Source organism: Amblyomma americanum, chromosome 8 (assembly GCF_052857255.1).
Source record: "Amblyomma americanum isolate KBUSLIRL-KWMA chromosome 8, ASM5285725v1, whole genome shotgun sequence".
NCBI lineage: Eukaryota > Metazoa > Arthropoda > Arachnida > Ixodida > Ixodidae > Amblyomma > Amblyomma americanum.
In genome coordinates, this window is record NC_135504.1 from 90,438,753 (window position 1) to 90,464,685 (window position 25,933).

At 48.2% G+C, this 25,933-nt stretch overlaps 2 protein-coding genes across 2 annotated transcripts in view; both read left to right on the forward strand.

Moving 5' to 3' along the window:
* Positions 1-3,371: 3,371 nt before the first annotated feature.
* Nop10 (Nop10 ribonucleoprotein) lies at positions 3,372-3,566 on the forward strand. The gene has a single exon (XM_077635240.1). The coding sequence runs from the start codon at positions 3,372-3,374 to the stop codon at positions 3,564-3,566; it is 195 nt and encodes a 64-aa protein (XP_077491366.1).
* Positions 3,567-3,655: 89 nt separating this feature from the next.
* Positions 3,656-25,933, forward strand: part of LOC144101993 (negative elongation factor B-like) — a 60,250-nt gene continuing 37,972 nt past the window's right edge. The window contains exons 1-5 of the mRNA XM_077635239.1: positions 3,656-3,964; positions 4,060-4,176; positions 11,280-11,645; positions 21,815-21,963; positions 25,745-25,847. Of these exons, the coding sequence (XP_077491365.1) occupies positions 3,656-3,964; positions 4,060-4,176; positions 11,280-11,645; positions 21,815-21,963; positions 25,745-25,847 (1,044 nt within the window). The remainder of the gene's footprint in view (positions 3,965-4,059; positions 4,177-11,279; positions 11,646-21,814; positions 21,964-25,744; positions 25,848-25,933) is intronic.

The window sequence follows — 25,933 nt, forward strand, 5'->3', positions numbered from 1 at the left end:
GCGGGGTGGTAAATGCTTAGCGTGTTTCGGGAAAATGTCATCATAGACAATTTCTGCAGAGGACCCCCTGTATATTGTCGGAGGGGTGTTATACAAAAGAAAATTTGAAGGTTCAAGCAAATTTTGTACCGTAATACCTGCGGGGTATGAAATCTAGGTCAGTGGACTCCAAAAAAGGAAGTCGGCTGGCAAGAAGAAAACAGACAAGACGCGGTGTAAACCTGATTCATATATCCTTAGGTACGTCTGAACAGTTAGCAATTGAAATATAGATAATAAAGGAAGATTACGGGCTTCAAGATAGAGCGCGTTATTAGCCACAAGTTTGGGGAGACCAAGGCGCGACCGAAGCGCTTCCCGCTCCAAAAGAACGAGCGGGAAAGTTTTGTGAGCATCGGTACCAGAAAACAGCACAGATCCTGCCTGGAGGGCCCTGCTCTGTTCGTCCTCTTCGCGCCAAGAATCATCCGTCGCCAGCTTCGTCGTCGTCAGATCGGGCAAAGAATTTATTTCATATTACTGCGGAGTCGTTTGTCTCCACCAGGGGTGATCACAAATAGAGGGCAAAATGGAACAAAGAAGATAAACACGAACTTCATACAAGAACAAACAGATGGTGCGGAAATACGCAAGGCTTTCGCAATCGCAAGGTTCAAAATTATCGATGAACATTTCTGCATTCGTGCTGTCCGCCACATACTTGGGCAGTTTATTGCAATCTGCAATCGTTTTAGCAAAACATGAGTGTTAATCTATTGGAGCATGCTCGACGCTCTTGTAGCCTTTCTACATTGCTATAACGCGTACATGCGCGCGAAACGGGAGGAACGAATTTGAGCACCAGGCACAGGCTATGTGCACGTGGTGGTCACCTGATCCAGTTGTAGTAGGGATCCGCGGAAGTGCTTTCGTCGCTGTCGTAGTGATCCTCCAGCGTTTGACAAGCGGCCCCGATGACCACGGCTACGCAGAGGTCTAGACAGTGTATTTAACAGCTAGCTCTGAAAAAAAAAAAAGTGCTCGGGTAAAGGCTTGAAAAAATTACCAGGAGCACTTAAAGAATTGACAGTGACTACAGAGACGCGGCCCGGCACTTTAACATTTTAATATTTAGTGCACGAATGATGCGACAGTACTGCAATTCTGTTACAACCCTGCTCTAGTTACATTCCATTTCTATTCCATGTCCATTGTAATTATATTCCAATCATATTCTGGTTTCACTCCATTCCTCTGAAGTTGGTGCAATTGTAAGTACTAGAGCCCGGCACAACTGATTAACATTTTGCATTTTCCGCCTTTGCGAGAACAATTCCGGGACGTGTGATTTTCGTAACACCGCAATTTTTTGGGCGATGCCGGGTTTTCGTGACGATGAGCTTAATGCGTCCGCGTTCATAAAACGATTCATTTCCGTCCCTAATCATTTATTCTTTTCATCCGCGCTCAATGACCGGTTCAGGTGACAGGCACGATGTGATCTGTCCTTTCCATGGCGACAGCGAAAAAAATCATGACTGAATAAAATTTGAAGGAAATAATTAAACTAGCCTGAAATAACTTACCGCAGGTGAGTTCATGCTAGAATCTATGTTGTAACTCGAGATCTCTTCTGAAAACGATCAAAATTTCCTCTTCTCTTTGCATGCAAAAATGAGCTGATGTTATTTCCTAGAACACAACTGAGTGCATGCCTGTGCGTCTGTGTGAATTACATTTATCAAGCAGGGGATAATTAAGACAGCTCACTGTCGATATCCGGCAATGTAGATGACAGTGTGACTGAAGGAATGCTGATCTTGAACTTCTCATACGTCATCCTGACACTTGCATGGTCGTGTGGGTATAAATACATAACAGCTGTCGCGAGCGTGTAGTGGAGCTGCCATCGACGAGCCTCAGACGCTTAGGAAGCGTCCTTGCTTTTCGCTGAATTCCAGGGTAAGCCAAGTTAAGCTACTGCTAATTTTTTTGTTTCTTTAAAGGTTTTTCCCCTCAGATTCTCGGTACGGTCCTTTCAGGAGGGCGACGCCGGTAAAATTCGCTTTGAATTTAGTGGCAGTGAATAGCCGGATTAGAGGAGCCACGGCACCTGCTGCCTTCTCGTTCGATTAGTACCACAGCATGTCACAACACTCGTCATAAAATGATACGTAACAAACAGAACACAAAATGGTTAGCCTTTCCCACGGGGATAGAACAGAGGAAGTCGTCGGGACGGACCGACCGTCGAAAGCAGACGACAACCAAATGAACATGAAACTCACAAGCGACGGCTTATGAGTTTTTAGTGTGTGCAGTGCTCCTCCAAGCTGTTGGTGTAACATTTTCACTGCGGTATTTAGTAGCAGAAGCACTGATGTTCCTTGTGACATTAATTCCGGCGGGCAGATGAAGCCCATCTTCGAAGAGAGCGCGCTTCTCTCCCACGCACTCAGCTCAGAAGTCGTTTTCCTCGCCATCCGACAGATGACGCAGCCTGTGAGACCGGCTGCTTGGCTCGCGTCTGCAAGAACTGTACTCGTAGCCGAAAGCAGTTTCTCGCTAATTCCACCAAATAGAGGCAAGTACCGATGTTTATTTCGATCTCAAACAACTTAGGCAATAATATTTTACCTTGTGAGTGGTGTTTTCTCTCGGTTTGTCCAGCATTTTGCGCGCAGGAAATTTTTAAATGCGGGCATATAAAGACGTCAGTCCCTGTATAGAACGGTGTTTGTCCCGTTCCTTCTACATTCGTGATGCTGCCTCTCGTTGTACGCCAGCCCGACATGAAGCACAAACCCGCCCAGTCATCTTTCTTGGTAAGAGCGACTACGTGCTTTAGAAAGCATTGACTTCTAGCGATGCTAGAGGCGGCACCTCTAGCACCGCGGACACGGTTAATGCTGAGCATGCGATGTTCGGGAGCGATTGCCGTGATGATAGGCGCACCTATATGTGTAAAACTTTGTGCACAGGGCCGCGGAACTTAACTGATGTTAAGAATCAGGGTGAAGAAGGTTCACTGCAGTGTTTTTATTTCAATAGCACGAATTTACGGAGCCGCTGTCCAGACGGTCAAAACGTGCAGCAGACGGCACAAATGTGATGATGATGATGAAAACTGCTATTTTAAATTTAAACTCATCTGCAAAGTAATGCAGCAGTGTTGACAGCTTCAATAATGCCTACCTGTTCACTTCGAGAATAGCGAACGTAAATATTTTAGCATTTTTTTTTTCTTTTTTAATTTTTTCGCTCACCATCACCATCATCATTGTTGTTGACACGGCCTCGTGGTTGGGAAGGCTGCTCAAGTGTCGCTTTGTGGGGTTTATCTTTTTTTTTTTGCGTTTCTCTGCAAAGCCACCTCATCTTCAGTGTGTAAAATGCTTCTCATGTACTACCTCGACGAGAGCGGCAACCGGGTGTACACTCTGAAGTCCCTGTCGCCGGACGGGAAGCCCACGATCTCGGCGCATCCGTCGCGTTTCTCCCCCGCCGACCCTTACTCCAAGTACCGGATCCTCATCAAGCGTCGATTCAGCCTGCTCCCGACCCAGCAGCCGCGGCAGGCCGTCTAATAAGAAGCGAGTGAAAAGGAGGGATCGGGGTGTTCGGGGTGGTGAGTCGGCCAAGTGGGAGTTACCAACCGAGCTTCGCGTCGTTCGCCATGGCCGGTCTGGAAGAAGTGGGCATTCCGGGTCGGGAGTTCCTTCGCGAAGCCCTGACCAATTGTTCGGACCCGCTGCGCGCGATAGAGGAGTTCCAGGAGGAGAACGGCATCCTGCTGCCCTCCCTGCGTCCCATGCTGCCGCTGCTGGACTTGCACGGCGTCTGTCGGCTGGACTTCCACACCTCGGTGCGGGAGGAGCTCAAAGAGCGCCTTCTGCAGCAGATCGAAAACCTAGGCAAGCAGGAGGGCCGTGAGAAGGAGAAGAAGCTCAAGGAGATGCTGCAGAAAAGTTTTCCCGTCATCAAGGTAGGAAGGTGTCGTGGAATGCGTTAGCGCAAGGACGTGCGCTTGGTTCTTGCGAGAAAAAAAAAAAGTTGTAAAAGTTAAAACTATCCGTGCAGGTGCCGGCGCTTCGTCCGGTGGTGATGTGCATATTGAAGAACATGGACCACGTGGAAGAAAAATACCTGAAGCAGCTCGTCAACGACAAAACCCTCTACAAAGAATGCGATGTGCAGGTGAGCAGACTCGCATGTGCTTTTCGCGATGGTGTAAGGACAGGCAAACGCTGGGCAAATGGTTTGCTTTGTGGCACGATGCTGCGTTGTCGGGTGCCTGCAGTGTGTGTGGTCACGCAAGGCATCTTGTGAACGTTTCCTCGTTTCCATGCCACTTGCGTGGTAACAATGCATTTGTGAGCCTTATTTTTTTTTTCTGTGTTGCTTCTGCAAGAAAAGTTTGGTGCCTCTGAATTGGCAGCCTTCTGATAGTGAGCTTTTGCTAGGTCACCACACTTCACACCCGCTGTGCTGGCTGAACAGCCATTATCTGCCACTGAGCACGAGGTTGCGGGTTCAATTTCTGTACCTGTTGCGATGCACCTGAATTTAAAAAGTGGCCCTGTTATGTTTGATGTTTTTCTATGGCAAGAGAGCAGTCAGGTGGTCATAACTTATGTGCAGCGCTCCTCTACGGTGCGTCTTGCTGCCGTGCCGTCGGCTTGGCACATGAATTGCTGTTGTTAACTTGACTCCTAATTTTAAGCCTGCGACATGTGTCTGAAATTGGTGTGTGCGAGTGACTCTTGTCAGCGGACACTGCTCTGTCCCCCCAGCAAATTCTTACTGTGTGACCATCGACTGTCTAGCATGTCAGCATCTTATCACAGCGGGGAGCAGCGAAACCATTGAGAATAAGTGCGTGCATGCAAGGTTTCTCTTGGCCTGAGTCATTCTTTGCACTGTTTACACGAGCATGACAACCCCGTACGCTGTCTGGTCCTTCACCTGTGCACACTGGTGTATGCACTCACAGGCACCTTTAGAGCATGTGGGGCTGCATTTCTGGTCTCTCGGGAGGTGCCCTCAACTCAGTATGGCCTGCTCAGCCAGAAACCAGCCACCAAGTAACAAAGAGGGGTAGATGTAAATCTTTCAATGGTCATAATCTTTAAAGCCAGTGTGAGGTGCATTTTCTGCACCTCCTTTTCATTGGAGGCGAAGTGCAAGCATGTTTGTATGCCTTGCAATGGTAGCGCGCTTCAAAGAACCTCAGGCAGTTAAAATTAATCAGGAACCCTCCTCTGTGTCATTCTTCACAGCCCATATATCACTTTGGGATGTTAGATCCCACATTGCCTTTCCTCCTCCTCCTCCTCCTCCTCCTCCTCCTCCTCCTCCTCCTCCTCCTCCCAGGTCCCACATACCAACCTGATGGCAGTTATCTGAAGAGTATGAAATGCCAGACTAACTTTTATTATTATTACATTAGGTAACTTTTCTGTTTTCCACTTGCTGGTGGATGTGTAGTACAGCGACAGATACTTTTCCATGCCAGTTCTGCTGGGAAGCTGGGCTTTGAGTTAACCATGGCAGGGGCTATCGTGCTCTTGGGAAGAGCCCATAGCGGATGACACTCGTGCTGGTGAAAAAGTTTGTGCGCATGTGCTTATTGTGCTCGTTCTGCCACTTCGTACCGGGGTAAGGCACTCACACGCTGATCGCCCGATGGCCACATTGTACTGTTGAATTGTCCAGGCGTACATCATCTCTGTGCTGTATGCTCCAAAGTAGACATACTCTAAAAGAAAACCTCCCCACAGTTGCAGTGGTGCATCGAGTGTGTGGTGATGCTTGCCTACTTCCATTCTCAAGCTCATGCCTTTCAGCTGTCCAGTGCAGGCAAATTTTTGTGAGCAGTATCCACTGAAAAAAACTCCCACTTTCTTCAAAAAAAAAAAGATTATGATTTTTCTGCTGTTCCTCATATGTTATCACCCAAAATTGCCTTCAAGCTCTCAGTTATATACTCTGACTGATTCCAGTCACATGCAGTCCTTATGCAAATAAATCGGCACAGTTTATGCAATTTGCGGAATGAGAGTGCATTCTCACTGTTGTCATATCAGTGCTAGAATAAAACATAAAATTTTTCATTTTAAAACTGCTGCTATATTGTGGTGCTAGTGTAGGTGGGTGGCTAGTGCTCACATCACATTATTGACATTAATTGGTTTAATTGACCTTGGACTGAATGTCATTTCGGGGCATGCAGTTTTTGCGAACTTTGAGCACCGTGCTACCATCGTAGGTAACACTACTGGCCCTAGCACAAAGAAGTTAAAGACTAAAATGGATGAGCTGATTGAATATTTGTTCATGTACATTTGCTGGGGTGCTCACCACACTGCCTTCTGCACCTCAGCAAGGTGCATAAAGGAACTTTGAGGACATGTTAAAGTTGGCGTGTATTAGTACGATAGCACATTCTAATCACAGAGAGACCGCGTTCACTGAAAACAGAGATGTTAATACTTTTTCATGCCCCTTGTACACAGTTGTGTACATATAAAACACAGGATTTTCTTAGTGTGTGCTCCTCCTTGCAGTGATTTCACTGTTTCATGTGAATTTAGCATTTCTGTTGACATGAAAAAGACAGTTTTTATGCCGTGTAGCAAACGCACTAAATAATATTTCGCAGAACATTGAGCGGGGTAGCACGTCGTCCACCATTTTTGTGCAGGCAGATTTTGTTACCGCTAGTAATATCAATTTCAATTTATTCATAATTTCATATCCCCTGCAGGCACCAATTAAATTTGCTGAAAGGAAAAACCTTCTTTTGCATAAATGACAATCAGTAGACTAAGCAGAGGTATTAATGGTTAATAAGCTAAAAAAGAGCAGAAAAAAAACAGAATACAGGTGTTGAGATCGCCGGCTGATTTTGCCCATAAACTACGTCCGTCGACACTGAATTTTGGGCAGATCCCGGAGGCCAAACTATACTGCCATTCACTTCAAAGTAGTGGCGTCCTGTCCGTCTTCGGCATGGAGGTAACAATTCAAAAAGCGGAAGAATTTTAAGTGCAATTTTCTGAGCATTAAATGCATCTTAAGCTGTATTTTTATTCATATTAACAGTATTTTATTTAGTTGTGCTTAGTGTGCCATCGAACAAGACTGAGGATGTCAGGTATGTGGAGGCAACATGCAGAAGATGCTGCTGTGCTGTACGGTGTCAGCCCATGCTAAAGAGGCACTGACGACAGCTTCATCTAGTTTTCGTTATCGGTAAAAATGGATTGTAGGACTCTTTAAACCTGTGTTAATGTTTGTCTTGCAGTGAAAGACATTTATAGCTTGGAAAATTGCGGTTTAAAGATTTTCCCGACACTCGATTCAAGCTCACGATGTCAAAGACCCAGAAGGGCCTCGTGATCGCTGGTAGTGAGTGAAAGGCAGCACAGGCTGGCCTTGGAGATCTGCATATGCAGCCCTGCTTGATGTCACCGCACTTTGCTTTGGGGAAATGGTTGGGAGATGGCAGTGCCCCGTATTCCTTTTTTTTTATCCTTTCTTCTTCCTCATAAAAATCACCGTTTTCAGTGAGTATCATCTGTGTCATCGGAATGTGGCAGTGTATCAATGCCGGCCAACTTTAACCCATGTGCGCCTAGTGTACTACATGTGGGACACCACTTTTTTGCACAGTAACTCCAAAAGATTACCGTGTAAAAGCTATCGCCCACTAGTGTAGTATTAAGAGCATCTGAACTTTTCCTGTGCAAGGGTTGTGTTGTGTGCATTCAATTTGCTGCTCAGAAAGCGCAGCCAGTCTTCTATGGATGCAGTTTTTTAAAATTAGGCCCCATCGACTACATTGAGCAGCAGTTGATAATCACACAAACACCCACAGTAGTTGATGACTATTGTGGGTGTCTGTGTGCACAGCAGTGTATACTCCGTTTCATACATAATCAGTGTTACAGAGGCTATGGAAGTAGTGTGCGCACAAAACCGTATTATTCCGCCACTCATCATTTATTCTTCCCTAAGGCTTGGTGAGTGTTTGGGCGAAAACAAGAAGCCGTGCATTTCACGGTTGAAGCTGTCAGGCGCTCAGTGTCCGAATCCTCCGTCTAAAGTTTTTACTGAGTGGAAAGTACACTTGGTACCGACGGAGTCTAAGCAGTTCACATTGCCAGCTGCGTATCATGCTGCTACGTGTCATTCTTACTTCTTGAAATCCTAGTGAGTCACAGGTCGAAAATGTGGCAAAATGTAAAACAAAGTGTCCGAGGTTGCCAGTCTTCTTATCCGAGATTTGTTCCAACGAAATATGCCTTCGTTCAATTCGGTTGTGTGGAGATTAGAGCGTGGACTTAGCCTGCGTGATCAGGTATGTTAGCTCTGTCAGTGTTGAGTGGCATGTATGGAACGGAGTATAGACGGAGGGTTTGGTCACTGAGCGCCTCATGGCTTCAACTGTGAAATGTACTGCTTCTTGTTTTTGTCCAAACACTCACCAAGCCTTAGGGAAGAGCAAGTGATGCGTGGCGGAATAATATGGTTTTGCAGGCACACTACTTCCGTAGCCTCTGTAGCGCTGACTGTGTATGAACAACACAGCGAGCGAGCCATGGAAAGAAAAATGATAGATGTAACGTTGAGAAACCGGAAGCAGACTGAGTGGATAAGGGAACAAACGCAGGTTAATGACATCCTAGTCCAAATCAAGAGGAATAGAGGGGCTTGGTCAGGGCATGTAATGCGACGGGAAGATAACCGCTGGTCCTTGAGGATAACGGAGTAGATTCCAAGAGAAGGCAAGCATAGCAGGGGGCGGCAGGTTAGGTAAGAAGTTTGCAGGCATAGGGTGGGCGCAGCTGGCAAAGAACAGGGTTAATTGGAGACACATGGGAGAGGCCTTTGCCCTGCAGTGGGTGTAGTCAGGCTGATGATGATGATGATTAGGTCACAGATCTGTGCCAAAACTCTTCCAGTCAATATTTAAAGGGACAGTGAGGAGAACTCTATCAAATTTTTTTTGTTAGCAAAATCTGATAGTTTGCCATTTCATGGCTTTCTTGCCGCTTGTCCAGGAGCGAAAGATGCATTTATTTCTAAGAAACTTGGATTCGAAGTTGCAAAAGTTTTTCCCGCCGCTTCGATTCAAACTCGGGAACTCTTATGACGTCACAGCGCACTCTTACGATGTCATAGGACAGAGTGACATGAAACGTGATGTAAACACGGACTCCGTGATTTCTGGCTGCTAGCGGCGCAGTTTAGCAGCAGCCGAAATGAAAGCTACCGCCGCCGCATGTTGAAGGCATCTATCAGCGGTCGCTACCATCGCTTCGTTTACGTTTGTGCCGGCGTCTTGCCAGCATTACGATGGATCCCGTTCTCGAACCCAGCGACGAAGTTCTCGCAAAAACTCCGGCCTGCATTTCAGCGACCGCTCTGTGTGCGATGCTTTTGAGGGAACACGGTTAGGTTAGGCGCCGGCGGGTCCTTTCTCTCGTCCGCCATGAGCAGCTGTTGCAAATTAACTATCGTAACCCCAGCGCGGGGAGTCGCGAAGGGCCAGGACAAGGTCTGCGCGTGGCGCCCATCGGAGGCTGGCCTGGGCTTCGGAGCCGACAGATTGTGATTCCTTGAACGGCGCGGTTGCACGGTGCAGCAGGCGGCGTCGAGGTCTCCCACGGTTGCAAGGGCCACGTTATTTATTCATTTTTTTGCCACAAAAAACAGATGGGTGCTCAATGGCGCTCGCGTTTAAAGTTGGTGGCTTGAAAGTAAAGCCGACACTTCAACGGCTTCCGCGCGTTTCCGGAGGTACGGGGTGGTCCACTGGCTCGGGCTCTCTTGCCCACTTGCATGTACCCTCAGATGTATTCTGTGAATGGATTAAATTAACCGAGAGCTCGAAAAGAACGGCTCCGCCCAACTGCCGAAGCTCTTGAATGACGTCACAACGCGCACGTCGCCGCGGAGCCGAATCGGTCTGGCCGGGCCGGCGGCGGCTGGCGCACTCGGCACGAAATAGAGACATGCTCCAAGTCTTCGCCAGTGCGGTCAGAGTGCGCCGAAGCTGCCGAACGCGTCGGCAGTCAGGCGTAGTTGGAGTATAGAGGGTCTCGCTTTGGCCGACGTGACGCCTCTGTTCAGCGCGCGTTATGCCGGAGTATAAACGCAGCTTAGCAGAGCCTGCGCTTAACCGCTAACCAACGTATTCAGTGGCGGCATCTAAGGGAGCCACTGAAACCCCCCGCCCACTCACTGAATAAAAAAAAAACCTGGGCCGAGGCTCGGAATTGAACTAGGGCCTTTGGCATTTGAGGTGGAGACGCTACCACTCCGCCATGACGGCTCAAGATTTAACCATGAATAAAGGCGCATCTAGTGAATGAACTCTTCCAGTGTAAAAGTCTCTGCACTTTCGCTACGTATATCCTGTCCTAACAGAGCTAGGCCATCAGAAATTTTTCTTAACTGCCTTGTGCCTTGTCTCCTGTCTCTAATAAACAATTTCCATTTAGTAGTTTGAAGTTGACTGGCACAGCCGGGAATGTTTCACCGGGCGAGCGTGCGAAGACACAAGTGCTCTTTATACTGCGAACTGCCTTGTACAATCACCGACCATTGTGCTATCGTAGTTTTTCATTGACCGTGGCGGTCATCTGACCAGCCTTAACAGGCTCCTTCAAAGGTTAACTAGCACTTGAAGTGGCACTTGGGATTCGTCTGCTGTTCGGCACTTGTAAATCGAGGCGCATCAAAAACAAAACCACGGGGCACGCAAAGCTCATAGACGCGAAGCGCCATAACAAATCGAAACTCTCCAGGCCGCCTGTGGTGCCGCCAAGCATTGGTTTTCTTTGCTTCCAACAATCAGGTGTTCTTTTGTCTGTCTTCCTTGTGTGATAAATGTGCACTATCGGTTTTAAAAGAAAACTTACTTCAATATTGAACCGCGCAGCCTTCCTTTTCAGCCTCAGAGATACGCGCAACCATGTAGGAAGGAAAATTCCTCCAAGGTGGCGTTTCTTGTCCTATGACATCATCACGCTTGTATTTGCGAGATTTGCCTGTGGCGGCAATACCTGTATTTTGGTTCTTAATTTTTTCTACCTTACAAGAGCTTTGTTTTCAATAAGAGTGGCGTTTTTGTGATCAGGAGCTGGTATTCTATCGATACAAGCCAACTTCAATTTCTCCTTAGTGTCCCTTTAATTGTCACTACTATGGTGGAGCAATTGCCGGCAGAATAACTGTGAGGCTAACCCTGCCAGTGGCTTACAACAACTCGGACCCCTGTGCGGTGGGTGCAGGTGAAGCGGCAGATCTGGCAGGAGCACCAGAGCCTCTTTGGGGACGAGGTGCTTCCCCTGCTGTCTCAGTACATCCGGGAGAAAGAGGAGGCCCTGTGGAGCCCCCTGGCCTCTTCCTCGTCCTCGTCTTCGTCATCCTCGGCTGGGGGAGGAGGGGGAGATGCCTCCTCATCCTCCTTCTTTGGGTCATCGCCCAAGCAGCGCCGCCAAGGGGCCGTCCTGCAGCAGCTGCTGGTCATGGTGGGCCGCAACGTGGTCCTCTACGACATGGTGCTCCAGTTTGTGCGCACCCTGTTTCTGCGCACGCGCAACGTCCACTACTGCACCTTGCGCGTGGAGCTGCTCATGGCCCTACACGACCTCGAGGTGAGCTGGGAGTAAACTGTTGGCACGACTGATGGCAGTTTGTTCTTTTGCTGTTGGTGGAAAAAAAAATATTAATGCAAAAGCATTACGTGGCTCATGGGCCAAAAAACCTGGTGTTGACCATCCATCCGCAAGGAATGGACCCAAGACTTATGTGACCTACATCAACAGGAAAGAGAAAAAAAAAAAATTTCCACCAAGTGGGTTTTGACCCCAGGCTGCGATAATTCATTGTGACGTCACCGTGGTCTCGGAACCAGAAGTGACATTATCAGACCGGAACTAATACTATGAGGCAGGAAGTGACGTGGTTGCTCTGGTAAAGCATCACTTGATATATGTATACCCTATATGTTGTGTGGTCTTTCTTAAAGATCTTCACCTAAGGCCTTTCACACACTACTACATAATAACTAGCACTAGCTAGTAAACGAGTATAGTTAACCAGTAGCCCATAATCATACACAAATGCTTTCACATTCACAGCACGTAAGCAGTTTAAGCGCCTTGTATAATGTTTCGATTGTTGGGCCTTATGTGACTCTGTGCTTGTTTGACAGAAACAGCTGCTTTCATTGCTGATGCATTTGCAGTGTTTTGTTTTTAAGGGGCAGTCTCGTTTGCTGATCTGATCTGTTGTGGTCTGCGATCATCAGTGAAAGGTAAACAAGCATAGAGGACACTTTTTGTTATTAGTAAGAAAAGAAAAAAGACTGCATTGCATAGCTGGACCTTTATGACTAGATTCATATACCGTATTTACTCGAATCTAGGCTGACCACGATTCTAAGCCGACCCTCTAAAGTCTGAAACCAACAAAAAAAAATATATTACCTTGAATGTAGGCCGAACAAAAAAATTGAGGACAGCATTCATGAAATGCAAACAGCATTTATCGAATATGAATGTGAAGAGCTCATTCAACGTCATCGTCGCTGTGTTCCTTGTCACTGTCACCTTCATACAGTGCACTATCTTCGGTACCGTCAAGCGCATTAGATATGCTGCACTTTTTAAAGGCGCGCACGATCAATGTACCTGGGATGTCATCCCACGCTGCAGCTACCCAGCCCGCCAGCTGCGGTAGCGATGCACGTTTGATGCGGCCCGTTGCTGTTAGCATGTAGCCTTCATCAGTCAACCAGTCCGTGTAATATTTCGGCAGACATCCTTGAAAGGTTTGTTGATGCGGACATCAAGTGGCTGCAACTGGCCCGTCATGCCGCCCGGTATGACAGCGAGGTCCGTGTTCGCTTGGGCGAGCGCAGCCTCCACATTGTCGGTCAAGTGCCCACGTAAGAGTCGACGACAAGGAGCGAGTCCTTTGTCAAAAGGGCTCCTGGACGCCGTCGCCACACAATCTGAACCCACTCTTCCACTATCGCACACGTCATTCAGCTGTTGTCATTTGCCCGCACAATGACATTTCTTGGGAAAGTTTCTCGAGCAGGCAGTGTCTTCCTTTTGAATATCATAAAAGGAGGGAGTTTATGTCCATCAGCTGTGCAGCACAGCATCACAGTTGTGCTTCTCGTAGCCGCAGAGTGCACCTTCACCTCCTTGGCATCCTCTTCATTTACAGTGTACCCCACTGGCATATCAAAATACACAGCCGCCTGGTCGGCATTGCCGATTTGCCCAAGGTTGTAGCCTGCCGCTTCTCTCTTTCGCAGCACGTAGCACTGAAAAGCTATCAGCTTTGCTTCGGGATCGCTTGGCAGCTTCTGGGTGATTGAAGTGTGATGTCGGAGGCTGAAGCCGAAGTGCTTCATGAATTTCTGAAGCCGGCCCCGGCTGGCTTTGAAATCGTTTGGCATTAGGCCTCGCTCTCTCGAATGTTCCCTAGCTTTCGCTTGGAACACTTCTGTTGTCATTGGAAGGGCAGTTGCTCTCTGCATCTGAACAAAGTCGACCAAAACTGTCTCCACTTCGTGGTGACAGCCTTTCTTTGGTCCGCTAGATGCCATCCTCGTTGTGGCGCACGCACAAAGCTGCTGTTGTTGTCCCCTCCAACGACAGACGTTTTTCTCGTCAACGCCGGGGTTCCGCCCGGCTTGAAGGTTCGACGATGCCTCTGCAGCTATCAACTTTTCGCCTGAAAGCAGCACTGTAGTAACATGTCCCGCTTGGTGCCATCGCGATAACACTACGCCACACACCGATACGGCCGACAAGACACAGGTCAAAATGGCGACTTCGCTTTTGTACGGTTGGCTACTGGCATGGCTAGTAGCGGCTGCGATACTGACTTTTCTAGATGGCACTAGCTATGCACCATATTTAGCAGTTTCAATGAAAAACTGATGTGTTTTTTTAAATTCCTCGAGTCTAAGCGGACCCTAGAGTTTGGAATATGATTATTTGAAAAAACTATCGGCCTGGATACGAATAAATACGGTATGTTTGGGATGAAACAGTGCTTCCACGACTGCTTTGATGAGGTAGGTGAATCATTAGTATGGGTTCTGTTCATCATCTTCAGCCTGAGTAAAAGTTGCTGTTGAAGCCTAGGACTACTAGTACTGCGGCTACTCATCATCTCGGAACTTCTGGGAACAATGCTACAGTGGAACCCCGATCATACGACCTTCTCGGGACCGCGAAAAAGCGTCGTAAAATGCGGGCGTCGTAAAATCCGAATACAAATTATGCCTATAAAAAAACGACTTTTTTTGCGCGACGAATTTATGAGAAACTTTAATGTAAACTACTAACATACTCTGCAGGGCTTGGAAACCGAAATTACCAAAAAAGTAAATGCGATAAGAATTAATGCTGCAGTACAGGTACCAATCATGCTTTATTGAAATGGACCTTTCCGGCACTCCACTGCCCACTGCCGCGATTCCTGCCAGCCAGTGCGAACTTTAAAAAAGTCTGCCAGTTTCTTTTGGACCTTATTTGATGCGTGAACTTGCAAAAGCTTTCGCTCGAGTTGGGAACGTCCAAAAGGAGGTCGTCTGCGGCGTCGCGTGAACAGATGAAGTTCCGGATGCCGTCTGTGTGCCGTAGCACCTCGGTGAACATCGTAGGCACAGGCACGGCATCTGTGGCGTCTTTGTTGTCCTCGTCCGATGTCGCAGTGGTGTCGGCACTAGGCAAAGCCTCTGCAATGCATCATCCAGCGACACCTCGCCGCAGATCGCAACGTTGTCGTCGGCCTCCATGTACTCAGCGAAGGTCGTGGCGAGGTTTAAACCCTCGAAATCATCGTCGGCGAAGCCTGCATCGGTCTCAAGCGGCATTGAGGTCGTTGCGTCCCCAGCAGAAGAGGCAGTGTCTCGCTTAAAGCCACAGTGCTTGAACGAGTTGGCGATTGTGCTTTGCGACACTGCGTTGCACGAACTGGCAATAAAATGCATGGTGTCGAGCACAGTGATCTTTCTTTCTGCGCTGCGCTCCATAGCCGCCAGCTGATGCTGCATTAACCGCTTCCGGTACCCTTGCTTCACGCACTTAATGATGCCGGCATCCAGCGGCTGCAGCCGACTTGTGCAGTTGGGCGCAAAAAGAACAACCTTTACGTTCCTCAGGCTGGATGTATCGGGTGGGTGGCACGGTGCGTTGTCCACGAAAAGCAATATTTTCCTTGCCTTGGAACCCATTTTGCAATCCAACTGCTGCAAAAAATTGCTGAAGAGCAAAGACGTCATCCACGCCTTTTTGTTAAAGTTGTAGCTGCACGGCAGCGTCTTCAAGTTCTTAAAGCACCGTGGATTTGCAAATTTTCCGACAACGAGCACAGGCACCCTTTCGGAACCGTCCTCGTTAGCACAGAATAGTGCTGTCACCCGCACTTTACTGCGCTTGCCACCATGACAGCTGTCACCTTTAAACGCAAGGGTTTGCTTGGTCTGCATATGGTAAAAAATGCCGCTCTCATAGGCGTTGAAAACGTCGCAGGGCTTGTATGCAGCAATCATCTCTGGCAGCGACTCCATCCACTCGTTCACCATCGAAACATCCACAGAAGTGCTTTCTCCGCAGGAGCGGCTGTACACAATCCTGTTTCGTTTTTTAAAGCGATCCAGTCACCCGTTCGATGCCTGAAAGTCGTCGATGCCCAGACGCAATGCCACAAGGTCCGCCTTTTCTTTTAGAATGGCGCCTTCCACTTTGATCGCAGACTCCGTGCCTGATGCAGCCACCTGACGAGAACTTTTTCTAGCTTCTCATGCTGTCCTTCTTTTGCCGCTTTCCGCTTGGGCCCGAACTTGTTGGCATTTTGCAATATCACCGCTTTGTTTTCCAAGATCGTCTTAAGCCAAGATTCGGTTATCTTAAGTTCCCGGGCAGTGCTGGCTTTCGTGGCTCCATGCCGCTTTTCCGCTTCCTCGATAATATGAAGCTTATCACCGAGCAACAGAACTGTCCGCTTTCGGGACATCGTGCGTCGCGTTGCTCCACACAACTCTAAACCTCGCTGAACGCTGGTTGCTAGGATTGCGAAGAAGATCACGTGCAATGAACCTAGGCCTATCCATGCTACCTTGTCGGCGATCTGCTGCTGGGGAACTGGAAAGAAAGAAATGCTTCCCCAACGCGACTAGAGGCGACGCCGCCGGGAAGAGAGGGAACGAAAGGGAGAAAGTGATTGTGGAGAAGAAAGCGCGCTATTTCAGCACAGCGGGCATCGCGGAGGGCAGCTGGTGGGGGAGAGAGAAATGAACGATGAGACGAGGCAGGAAAGAAAGCTGCGCCCGGAGCAAACCGGTCGAGCGAGGTCAAGCGCTCTGGGCGTGACGAAAGAGATCCGCGGCTCCTTTCTTTCGTCCGCCGTTCCGTCCCGCACTTTACGGGAGTCGTCGTATAACGCGGGTCCGGCATAAAATTGCGTCGGATAACCAGTGTCTTTAATCCATTGCTTCTATGGGGACTTCGCCGGGACTGCGTTAATCCGTCGTAAAACCCGAGCCGTCGCAAAACCGGGAGACGTATAACCGGGGTTCCACTGTAGTGAGAATCTTGCTAATTTGGGATTCCAGGCTGTTTAAACTGTCACCGCGGTTCCAGCCGGTTCTCTTGTAGATATCTGGCATCATTTGGGCATTCAGTAGTAAATTAATCCTATCATTTTATTCAGCTCGCCATTTTAGCTGCAGATTGGCATGTCACCATTTGTTTTTTGTCCTGACTGCAGATATTTGGGCACTGGCATGCATTTTCCCTCAGTCCGGATGGTCACTTGTCACATGCTTCCCACAGTTTGTGCTCCTGCTTATATGCAACAATGCTGCTCGAGAGGAGGCTGCACTGCCACCCCTGCAGTAGAGGCTGTGAAGGCTCTTACTAGACTTGTGTAAATGCGGTAGTGCTTGTTTGGTTCGAAGTGAATTCGAAGCAAATAGTAATTCTTGAATAATATTGAAGCGAATGCTTTGAATTGTAACAAGTAAAGAAAGAAAAAATGGCAGAGGCCTACACTCTGGGATTTATTCAAGGAAAGTAAACAACTTGACTATTTACGAAAATCTACAAATTTTCGTGCAAGAACACTAGCTGTTCCACATGCTGGGGTTTGAGGTGCTCCCTTCTGCAGCTTACAACAGCTCCTGCAGTCGGAAAAAGCTTTTCACTTCTCGTCTGGGTGGCTGGTATTGAAAGGTACCTATCGGCAGCTGCAACCAGGGTTGGGTAAAGGTGGCTGCCCTTGCTTTTCCACCCCACAAGGGGGTCTCCGGGGCCTTCAACCCAGCAACCTCATCCGAGATTGCACGGCTTGACTGATGATGTGCATGCAAACTGAAGTGTGTAAAAGCGCTCCACACAGAGTCCTCTGATGGGTCTGCAGAGCAGGCGCTCTTCTCACTTGTTGCTGTACCACGTTTATCACCTGGCACAGTCTCTTCTGCTACCGTTATGAGTAGAGTCAACACCCATTCCTTTGCGGGTCATTCAGCATAACAGACATCTTTGTATCTAGGATCGACCAACATTGCCAGTGCAGGAAGGCGCGACGTCTTGAAATCAGTAGGCGTGTGCGAATATTCGAAATTTCGAATACGAATCGAATATTTTTGATATTCGATTCATATTCGTATTCGAGAAGTTGATATTCGAGAATTTCAGAGTATTCAAAAATTCCTGAATACCCACCAGCGATTGTATACTGCGCAGACTTTCATAAATTCGACCGTGGCAAAACCACAGTATTTGGGCAAATTAGCTGATGATCGAGTTGAAAATTCGAGGAAAACAATACAGAGGTCCTATTCCCTTCTTTCCCCATCGTCTATCACGCGGACCGATCGCATTCCGGTGCCGCTAGGCTCGATCGTGCGAGATTCCGCAAGTTGGCTTTCCCACATATCACATGTGATGCGAACAAGATGGCCGACGGTCCGCTTCGAACAATCGCAACGCAAAATCGCACTTTTTTTATCCTTCCGTAATACGTTACATAATGCGTCCTGTCGCCTTCATAACTCTCTGAGCATGTCCTCGCCATCCCATTTTGTTAACTAGCTATGCGGGAAAGCTTGCTTGCAAAATTTCACGGGAGCCTCCTGAAGGGGCGCGTATAGTTGTCACAATAGGGCAAGCGATCCTGTAAAAATCCAGCCTGTTGCATGGTGCATTGTAACCCACGCACCTCTTTAGTGGGCGTAGCGGCAGGCGTGACAACAATCGGAAGTTCTCTGTCGCTATACTCAGTTTCATACATCAGCAGGTGCAACGCTGTGAAAGGTATGGTAGTACTCCGGACGGGAAAATAAAGGGAGGCATGTTACTTTGCGCTTGTTCTGTGCCCAAGCCGTCTAAGGCACGAGAAAGATACAGCGTGACGTCAGCAGTAAGAGTCTATTTGATCCAGTTCATGACAAATGTGTCATGTAGCAAGCCTGCAGACAAAGGATTCACTGTTTCGCTCACCACAAGGAACATACTACTTTTTGGTCGCGGATGCAGGCAGCGCAAGCAAGTTAGCTAGCTTTGACAGCGTTGCTGTTGATGTATGAAACAGAGTATAGGGAAAAAAATAGCCTGGCTGCGCAGTTTCGGTTTCTGAACTTTGCTGCTGCCACGGGCAACTGCAACTGTCGGCCCGCGGATTCACCGATAGTCCAATCCCAGCTCTTCGTGGCTTCCGGACACCGACTAGTGTGTCGCAGGTGATTTCTTATTCCTTTTTAGAAACCGTCTCGCCGTTCCAACACCAGTGTGTGTTCCCCGGCCCTTTGCTTGCATTTGTGTTGTTCTTCCAGCACTCCAAAACTGGCAGCTCATCATGGGCTTACAGGTGTTAGCGCAATGGAGCCGCCTCATAAGGCCTTACGGCATCTTTGCATTTTCGGCAGTTTTTTTTTTTCCCAAGGGGGGGGGGGGGGGGTGAGGCGCATAAAATTTTATAAATAGAGGCCTTCGGATGGGGATGAATTGGGCATTTCTTCCAGTCTCTTGAACTCCGAATGAATGAGGTTTTACTAGTTATCGCGTTATTTATTGTTGCCAGTCTTGTCATTTTATGGATTTTGTTTTGCAAGGCCTCATTACAGTTTGGATACTGTTATGCTGTCTAATCAAGTAGTATACATTTCTGTGCACGTTTTTTTATACGGTACTGAGGCATTCTCGTTTTGTTTATTTTAGTTGCAAAGACCATACACTATTTTGAAAAAAGTAAGGGCAACAACATTTGCTTGTATATCATTTTCTCAATTTTTTTTTTTTGTGCTGAACAGATATTCGACTCAATATTTGAAGCCATTTTTTTTTCATATTCATATTGGAAAATTTCAATATTCGCACATCCCTAGGAATCGGGAAACCTCGTTCTGTTGCTGTGCAAAAGGCTTGAGGTAAGCAATGCTGCCTCGCCACCTTCGGAAACATGTTCAGCTAGAACCACCTCGGTACACTGCTACAGGGGAATGACTTGTGACAGCGTGGGATAGCTGTTCCCAGACAGTTCAGTCGTGGCATGGTCAAGTGACTTTAAGACTTGCACTGCTGCATTCATAAGCTTCCACTCACTTGCGTTCAAATTTGGAATTGTGTCAGATTCTGAAAGTTCTACAGTGATTGATGACCGTACGTAGCTTCACAAGCCTGGCCGTCATGGCATGCGCACTGTTCCATTACGTCGGGACATCTTGTGTAACATCGAGAGGGTCCAGTTACAGGTTTCTCTGAATTTTCTGAAGCCGTCTTCACTTCGTTTGTATCTAGCCGCAATTGCTCTGGCCTTAGCACAGAGCTGCAAAAACCCTGACACTTCTCTTTTGGCATTGCTGACACACAACTGAAGGTTATGTCCGAAACACTGCACACCGCTCCAGGATGACCGTGCAACTGTTGAAGTAAAGTTTCTTCCATTATATGTAACGACAAAGATCGGCACAATACCGTGGACCGGAAGTTCCCACTCCTTGATGACACCTGCGATAAATAGCTCCAGGTTTTCTGCAGTGTGAGAGGTTGCCACCTCTGTGCAAGCCAGTGCATGCACGTGTTGCATAAGGTCCCTGTCCAGGACATGACAAGTTACACAAACGTAGCTGTCATTTGCCCGCGATGTCCAGCCATCAGTTGTGATTGGGAGGTACTCCACTCTGCTTGCACAAATGGCCCCGAGCTTCTTTTTCACCTTCTCTTTGCTTGATGCGTAGAGGTCTGGAATAATGGCTCTCGAGAACGTTGTCCAAGACGGCATGGCATAATCCGGCATAGCGAACTTTATCATGTCGAGGAAACAGGGTTCTTCAACAATGTTGTAGGGGTGCATACCATGAGCTATAAAGCGAGCTACATTTTTGTCACCTGTTGGGCTTTTGGGGCCGGCGCGTTCATTTCCGGCTTGAAACTGTCGGCGGTGGATGGCTGTTGACCACTTGCCTTGCTTGCCTCCTTGAGCTTGGATGGCCTTCGCGTGCATCCCACTTCTCTTGGTAGTCCTTGTGCAAGTCCGGGTGCCTCTTTAAATGCATTGCTAGGGTTGCTGTTGTACCTGTCGGGGTCTTCAGGACTGCCTTGCATTTAAAAAATCAAGCTTCGGTTCCGGGTGGAATCTTTGCAAAAAAGTTCCAAATCAGATTGCTGGCCGCATACACGTCCCCATGGTGCTCTCTGGAGTGGTCCAAGGCGGCTGGGACTGATCAAATGCCGCCCCGGAAGAGACAGAGTCACCCACTAGACACAATTCACCGTGCCGACGAGATGCCTTTTTGTACGCCTTTGTTCTGAGCTTTCCTGGCTTGGTTTGGATTAGGAAAAGTATTGTTGAATCCGAAACCGAAACGTCCGAAAACGCCTTCTCCCTGCTGCGTGTGACTTCGTTCGAGCCGAATCCTTCGAAATTACTGAATAACAAAATTCGAATCGAAGCGAATATTGAATAGTCCATTATTCGTTCACCTATTCGAAAATATTGAATATTCACTCAAGCCTAGTTCTTACCGTTCTGGAGTGGTCGTCCTTTGACATACCTGACAGCTGCAAGCAGCACAGCATTGAAAGGAACTACTAAAGATAGTTATTGTGTCCAATTTTTTTAACAAATGAATTTTCTGCCATCATCATCAGCTTGACTACACCCACTGCAGGGCAGAGGCCTCTGTCTTGTCTCTCCAATTAACCCTGTCCTTTGCCAGCTGCGCCCACCCTGTGCCTGCAAACTTAGAGAGTTTTTAGGAGCTTTTTTTTTTTCTTGGAGGGAGGTGGGGGAGGGCATTCGACTGTAGTTGGGTAGAAGTAAAAAAAGGGGGGCATTTTTTCATCAAAGGATCCCCACCCAGGCAATGGTGTCAGCCAATTTTCATAAACCTGCAAGTGTGACAGTGCAGAGTGTGACACATGAAAGAGGATGGTTGCCTCCCTGCTTTGTCACAGCACTACCTGCATTGTCACGCTCAGGTGCATAACTGGTTGACGCCATTGTCTGGGAGAGGGTCCTATGACGTGCAAAAGCTCCTTTTTACTTGACTTCTACTGATATATAGTTTTCATATTTCTGTTCTTGTTGAAGGAGGAACATAAGTCTTCATATGCAGGTCCTAGTTAATGTTTTTTTTTTTTTAAATGTAATTTGCCAGATGAAGCCTCTCGTTACTTCAGATTGAAAGCTCCATCCAAAGCACGAGACCAGGAATGAACAGTATTAGAGCATTGCGTTTGTTTGATTGACATTTTAAATGGAACAAAAAAATGGCATCGTGGTCGTTGTGCTGCAGATCCAGGACATCACAGCAGTGGACCCCTGCCACAAGTTCACATGGTGCCTGGACGCCTGCATCCGAGAGAAGAACGTTGACACCAAGCGGTCCCGAGAGCTGCAGGGCTTCCTGGACAGCATCAAGCGGGGACAGGAACAAGTGCTTGGGTGTGTTCATGGGTCTTTGCCATTCGGCATTCTTTACTGGCTATATACAGTGAAAGCTCGTTAATTCGAACCTTGATAATTCGAATTTTCGGATAATTCGAACTACACTACTTGGTCCGGCCAAGCTCCATAGAGATCTGTGCATAAAAAAGCCCGTTAATTCGAAAGCGAGTCGGTTCCGCTACGGATAATTTGAACTACGTGCCACCGCGTCTGGGCGGCTTGGCACACAGCACGTGGCCAAAAAAAAAGCACCTCTACATAGTTAGAGGCTGTGCACGTCCTAAACGAGGACAGAGGAGGGAGCCAGATAAAACCGTGGAAGAGTGGGTAAAGCCTAAATCACCGGCGCGGCGGCTGGCGGCGCTGGAAGGTAAGGGTTGGCGGCCGCAGTGGCGGCTGCGTACCCTCATTTCCGCGCAGCCTCCGAAACTCGCAACTAAGTACTCGTTAATTCGAGCCCTGCGAATTCGGAAATACGAATAAGTACTGTCGTGTCCGGTAGTTGTTGTCAATGCAGCAAAAGACACGCGGTAATTTCACACCGTTTATTTACTACTAAAGAGGGTGCGACCAGCGTCGACCGAGGTGGGCGCCGAACTGACTATGAAGGACAGAGGGTATGGTGGCGTGTCCACAGGCGGGAGTGGCTTCCCAGAACAAGAGGGCGCGGAGGCCCACTGTGGGGGGCACCTCGGCGCGCGAAAGGGGGCAAGTGGCCGTTAGAAAAGAACACTGGTGGCACAGAGCAGAACCAAAGAAGGGGACACAGCACAGGGGGCACAACAAGTACTGTCGGCGCGGTCCCAGCCAACGCCCATGAAAGGCCATGACTTCGAACGAGTGCTACAAATTACGTGCGAAAAACTTTTTTTCATTGCGAGTGTTGTCCATCCTTCCACCCATCAATCGCCAACGGAAGCACGTGGTCAGCCGCGATTACGGAGCCAGTTTTTAGCATCGCCCAGCGGTCAGCTGCTGGCCTGAAGCGGCCAACGTGGGCTATCGGCGCGGACCAATCAGGGTGCGACCGCGTCTGACTTCCGCCCGCTTCTACAACATGGTCTGACATGGCCGCGCCTTCCGAAGCGGCCTCTCGCTTCACCACGAACTCGTCGTTGCCGCTACACTGTGTCTCATATTGACGGCAAACAAAAGTCTCACGAAGCTTTCGCTTTCTCTGAATATGCCCGCTGCACAAAATTTTAGCGATGAAACGCGCCAGATTTTCAAAGCTGCTAGGCTTAGCCACTACGCGTCGGTTGACGTCGGGACGTGCGGGAGGTTCAAACAGGTTAACTATTTTGGTTTAAAAAGGGGGTCACAAAGAATAATTTGTCCTCTTTGTCGTCATTGAATAAATGATAGCCTAATTGCAAATACACAGCTCTTGTCAGCATTTTACTAACCAAATGGAATCACGCCATTTCTAAATCCTTGCGGCAGCGGTCTGGTGGCAGCCGCCTGTTTTCCGCCGCTTGTGGTGTTGCACGGCGGCGGTGCGGCGGCGTTCCGCCGTGCCACTCAAAATCTGCAGCGCAAGTTCGCTCCACGTGGGTCAACCTTAAAGTGAACGTACTGAAAACGAGGCTTGCAGAACCGGACAAGCGCTGGCGCTCTGCAAAGTTCGCTTCTCCCCTTTGGTAGAGCTAACGTCAAAAGGCAAACACACCATGATGTTATCGCTGCGCAGCATCTTGGCACACTGCCAAGAAATGCGTTGTGGACCGTGACGTTGCGAAACGGAGAGAAAGAAGCGTTTACGACTGACGCTTTTTTTTTTTCACATTCTTAGGCGAAAATCAAGGGTGGGTGGGTTCATATGCGAGGGGGTTCGTTACGCGAGTAAATATGGTACATATACCGTAATGCAAATGGTTCTTGTCAGTTTTTTCGAGGCCATTCGATAATTCGAACATCGGATAATTCAAACTTTTTCCAGGTCCCGTGAAGTTCGAATTAACGAGCTTTTACTGTAGTCTGTTATGGGGACTTCTAAAGTCATCTGCTCGATTGTTCTACTCCGTGAGAACATGGGCAAGCAGCGGGTGACTGCAGTGGTGGCCTAGTGTTTTGAGCATCCACGTCGCATGCAGGAGGTGCAGCGTTTGAGTCCCAGTGCTGCCGGGTACCCACCAGTGATTTGGGTACAAGCTTCCCCTGTCCTTGTGCTCTGCTTATGCAGGGTGAAGTGCTTGGGAAATAGGTCTTTGACTCCTCCTTGAGTGAACGAAAATACCTTGTGCTATGGCGCTCTTTGGCCGCAGATGCCCTTGCGCCATAATAAATTCATCATCATCATGGTCGGCAGGATGCGCAAGGTTTGGGGGGCACAGGATGACACGGCACAGTTATATCTTGCCAAAGGTAGTAGCTGTCTGCAGTCAAAATTTGAATTTCAGAATCTTCGAACCTTTCCCTTTCCTGTCGTCACTTTTAGCAAGCTAAAAGGTTGGCGCTTCTCCGCTGGCTGGGCCTACTTGGCCCCTCCAACAGCTGCCGAGGCATGTGTGGGAATTCCCCTAGTGGCGTAGCTTCGTCACATTTGTCGGTGTAACCGGTTGTACAAGTAGCAGAGCAAAACGCCACCTGTAAGGTGGCCATGGGAAGATCCCGGAGGGTGGCTAGCAGCATAGATGCCACCTGCCACCGCTTGCAGGTGGTGTGTAAAGAGCTGCGCTCAAATTTCGCATTATTAACCACCGTAATCGTCGTGTCAGTTCTAGTGTGAAAGCACCACTTAACACGGTTTCAACCAAGAATCTTGCGTGAAGCGGAGAGTAACTCACGTAAACTCAGGTTCGAAGGAGTGTTTCACAAGCTGTAGCCAATGGGAGGGCAACCTTGGCCAAACCTAGCATAGCAACAGCCCATGCAGAATTAAGATAAATACTGCCGCGACTGGGTTTTAAACCCATGACGGCGCGAGCAGATCAGATTCGCAGGCCATTGCACGAGGGCACTGAGCTATCGCTGCAGCTGATCACACGTCATGTTAAACAGCAACGCACACTCGCGCTCTGCATTTCACATCGTTGTCTTCATCAACTTCCAACCAGGCGAAACACATGCTTTCGCATATCAACTCAATATAACTGCGTTAAAATTCTACCGCTTTTTTTTTAACCACTGTACGCAGACGCACAACACGGTGAAGAGCAAAAGTTTAAAAAGCAGCCGGAGTGGGCTTACCAAATTTCAAGTGCGATTCTGAGTTCCCATCTCAGTGTAGAAGTGTATTATTTGGCTCGGGTGTTCGTGAAAACACATTGTAGTGATGGGGCAAGTTTATATACTGTGCTCATAAGGTGTTTCAGGCTCTGTGAGAGTTACAGCTTAAAAAAAAAAAAATGGGATGGCAGTTGAACAGGCACTTGTGGCTGCGAGGTTTGCTGCCGTGAGGCACCGAGTAACTTCTCCAGTCTGACTGAGGGAAGTGTGGATTGACCATGCGAGTGTGGCTGACGTGTTCTTCCTGTGTCTTTAGTGTTCTTGCTATATGTAAGCACATTCCAGCCAGGTACTCAATGCCCAGCAAAGGTTCCTTTCACGCGTGTTCTCAACTGAACCCGTGGATAATGTGACCTTGTAGTTCTTGACCCACTGAGGCTGAGCTGTTGGAGCTTGGCATCATCATCACGCCATTAGCAAAACTGTACCCACTGGGACGAAGGCCTTTTCTACTGATTTCCAGTTGCAAACATACTCCTGAATATGCATTTTTACTAATGGGGGAGAGCAAAGGGCAGAGTTTTGAATCTGTTTGATCTTTTCACTGCAGGGACCTATCAATGACACTCTGTGATCCTTATGCCATCAACTTCCTGGCCCAGTCAGCAATGAAGATCATCAACCACCTCATCAACATCGAGGGGAATCCCAGGGTAAGCGCGGAGCTGTATTTTGGAGGATCTTTTAGTCATTGGTGGCATTATCCTTCCTCAAACTCAACTTGAAACTTGGTTCAGAA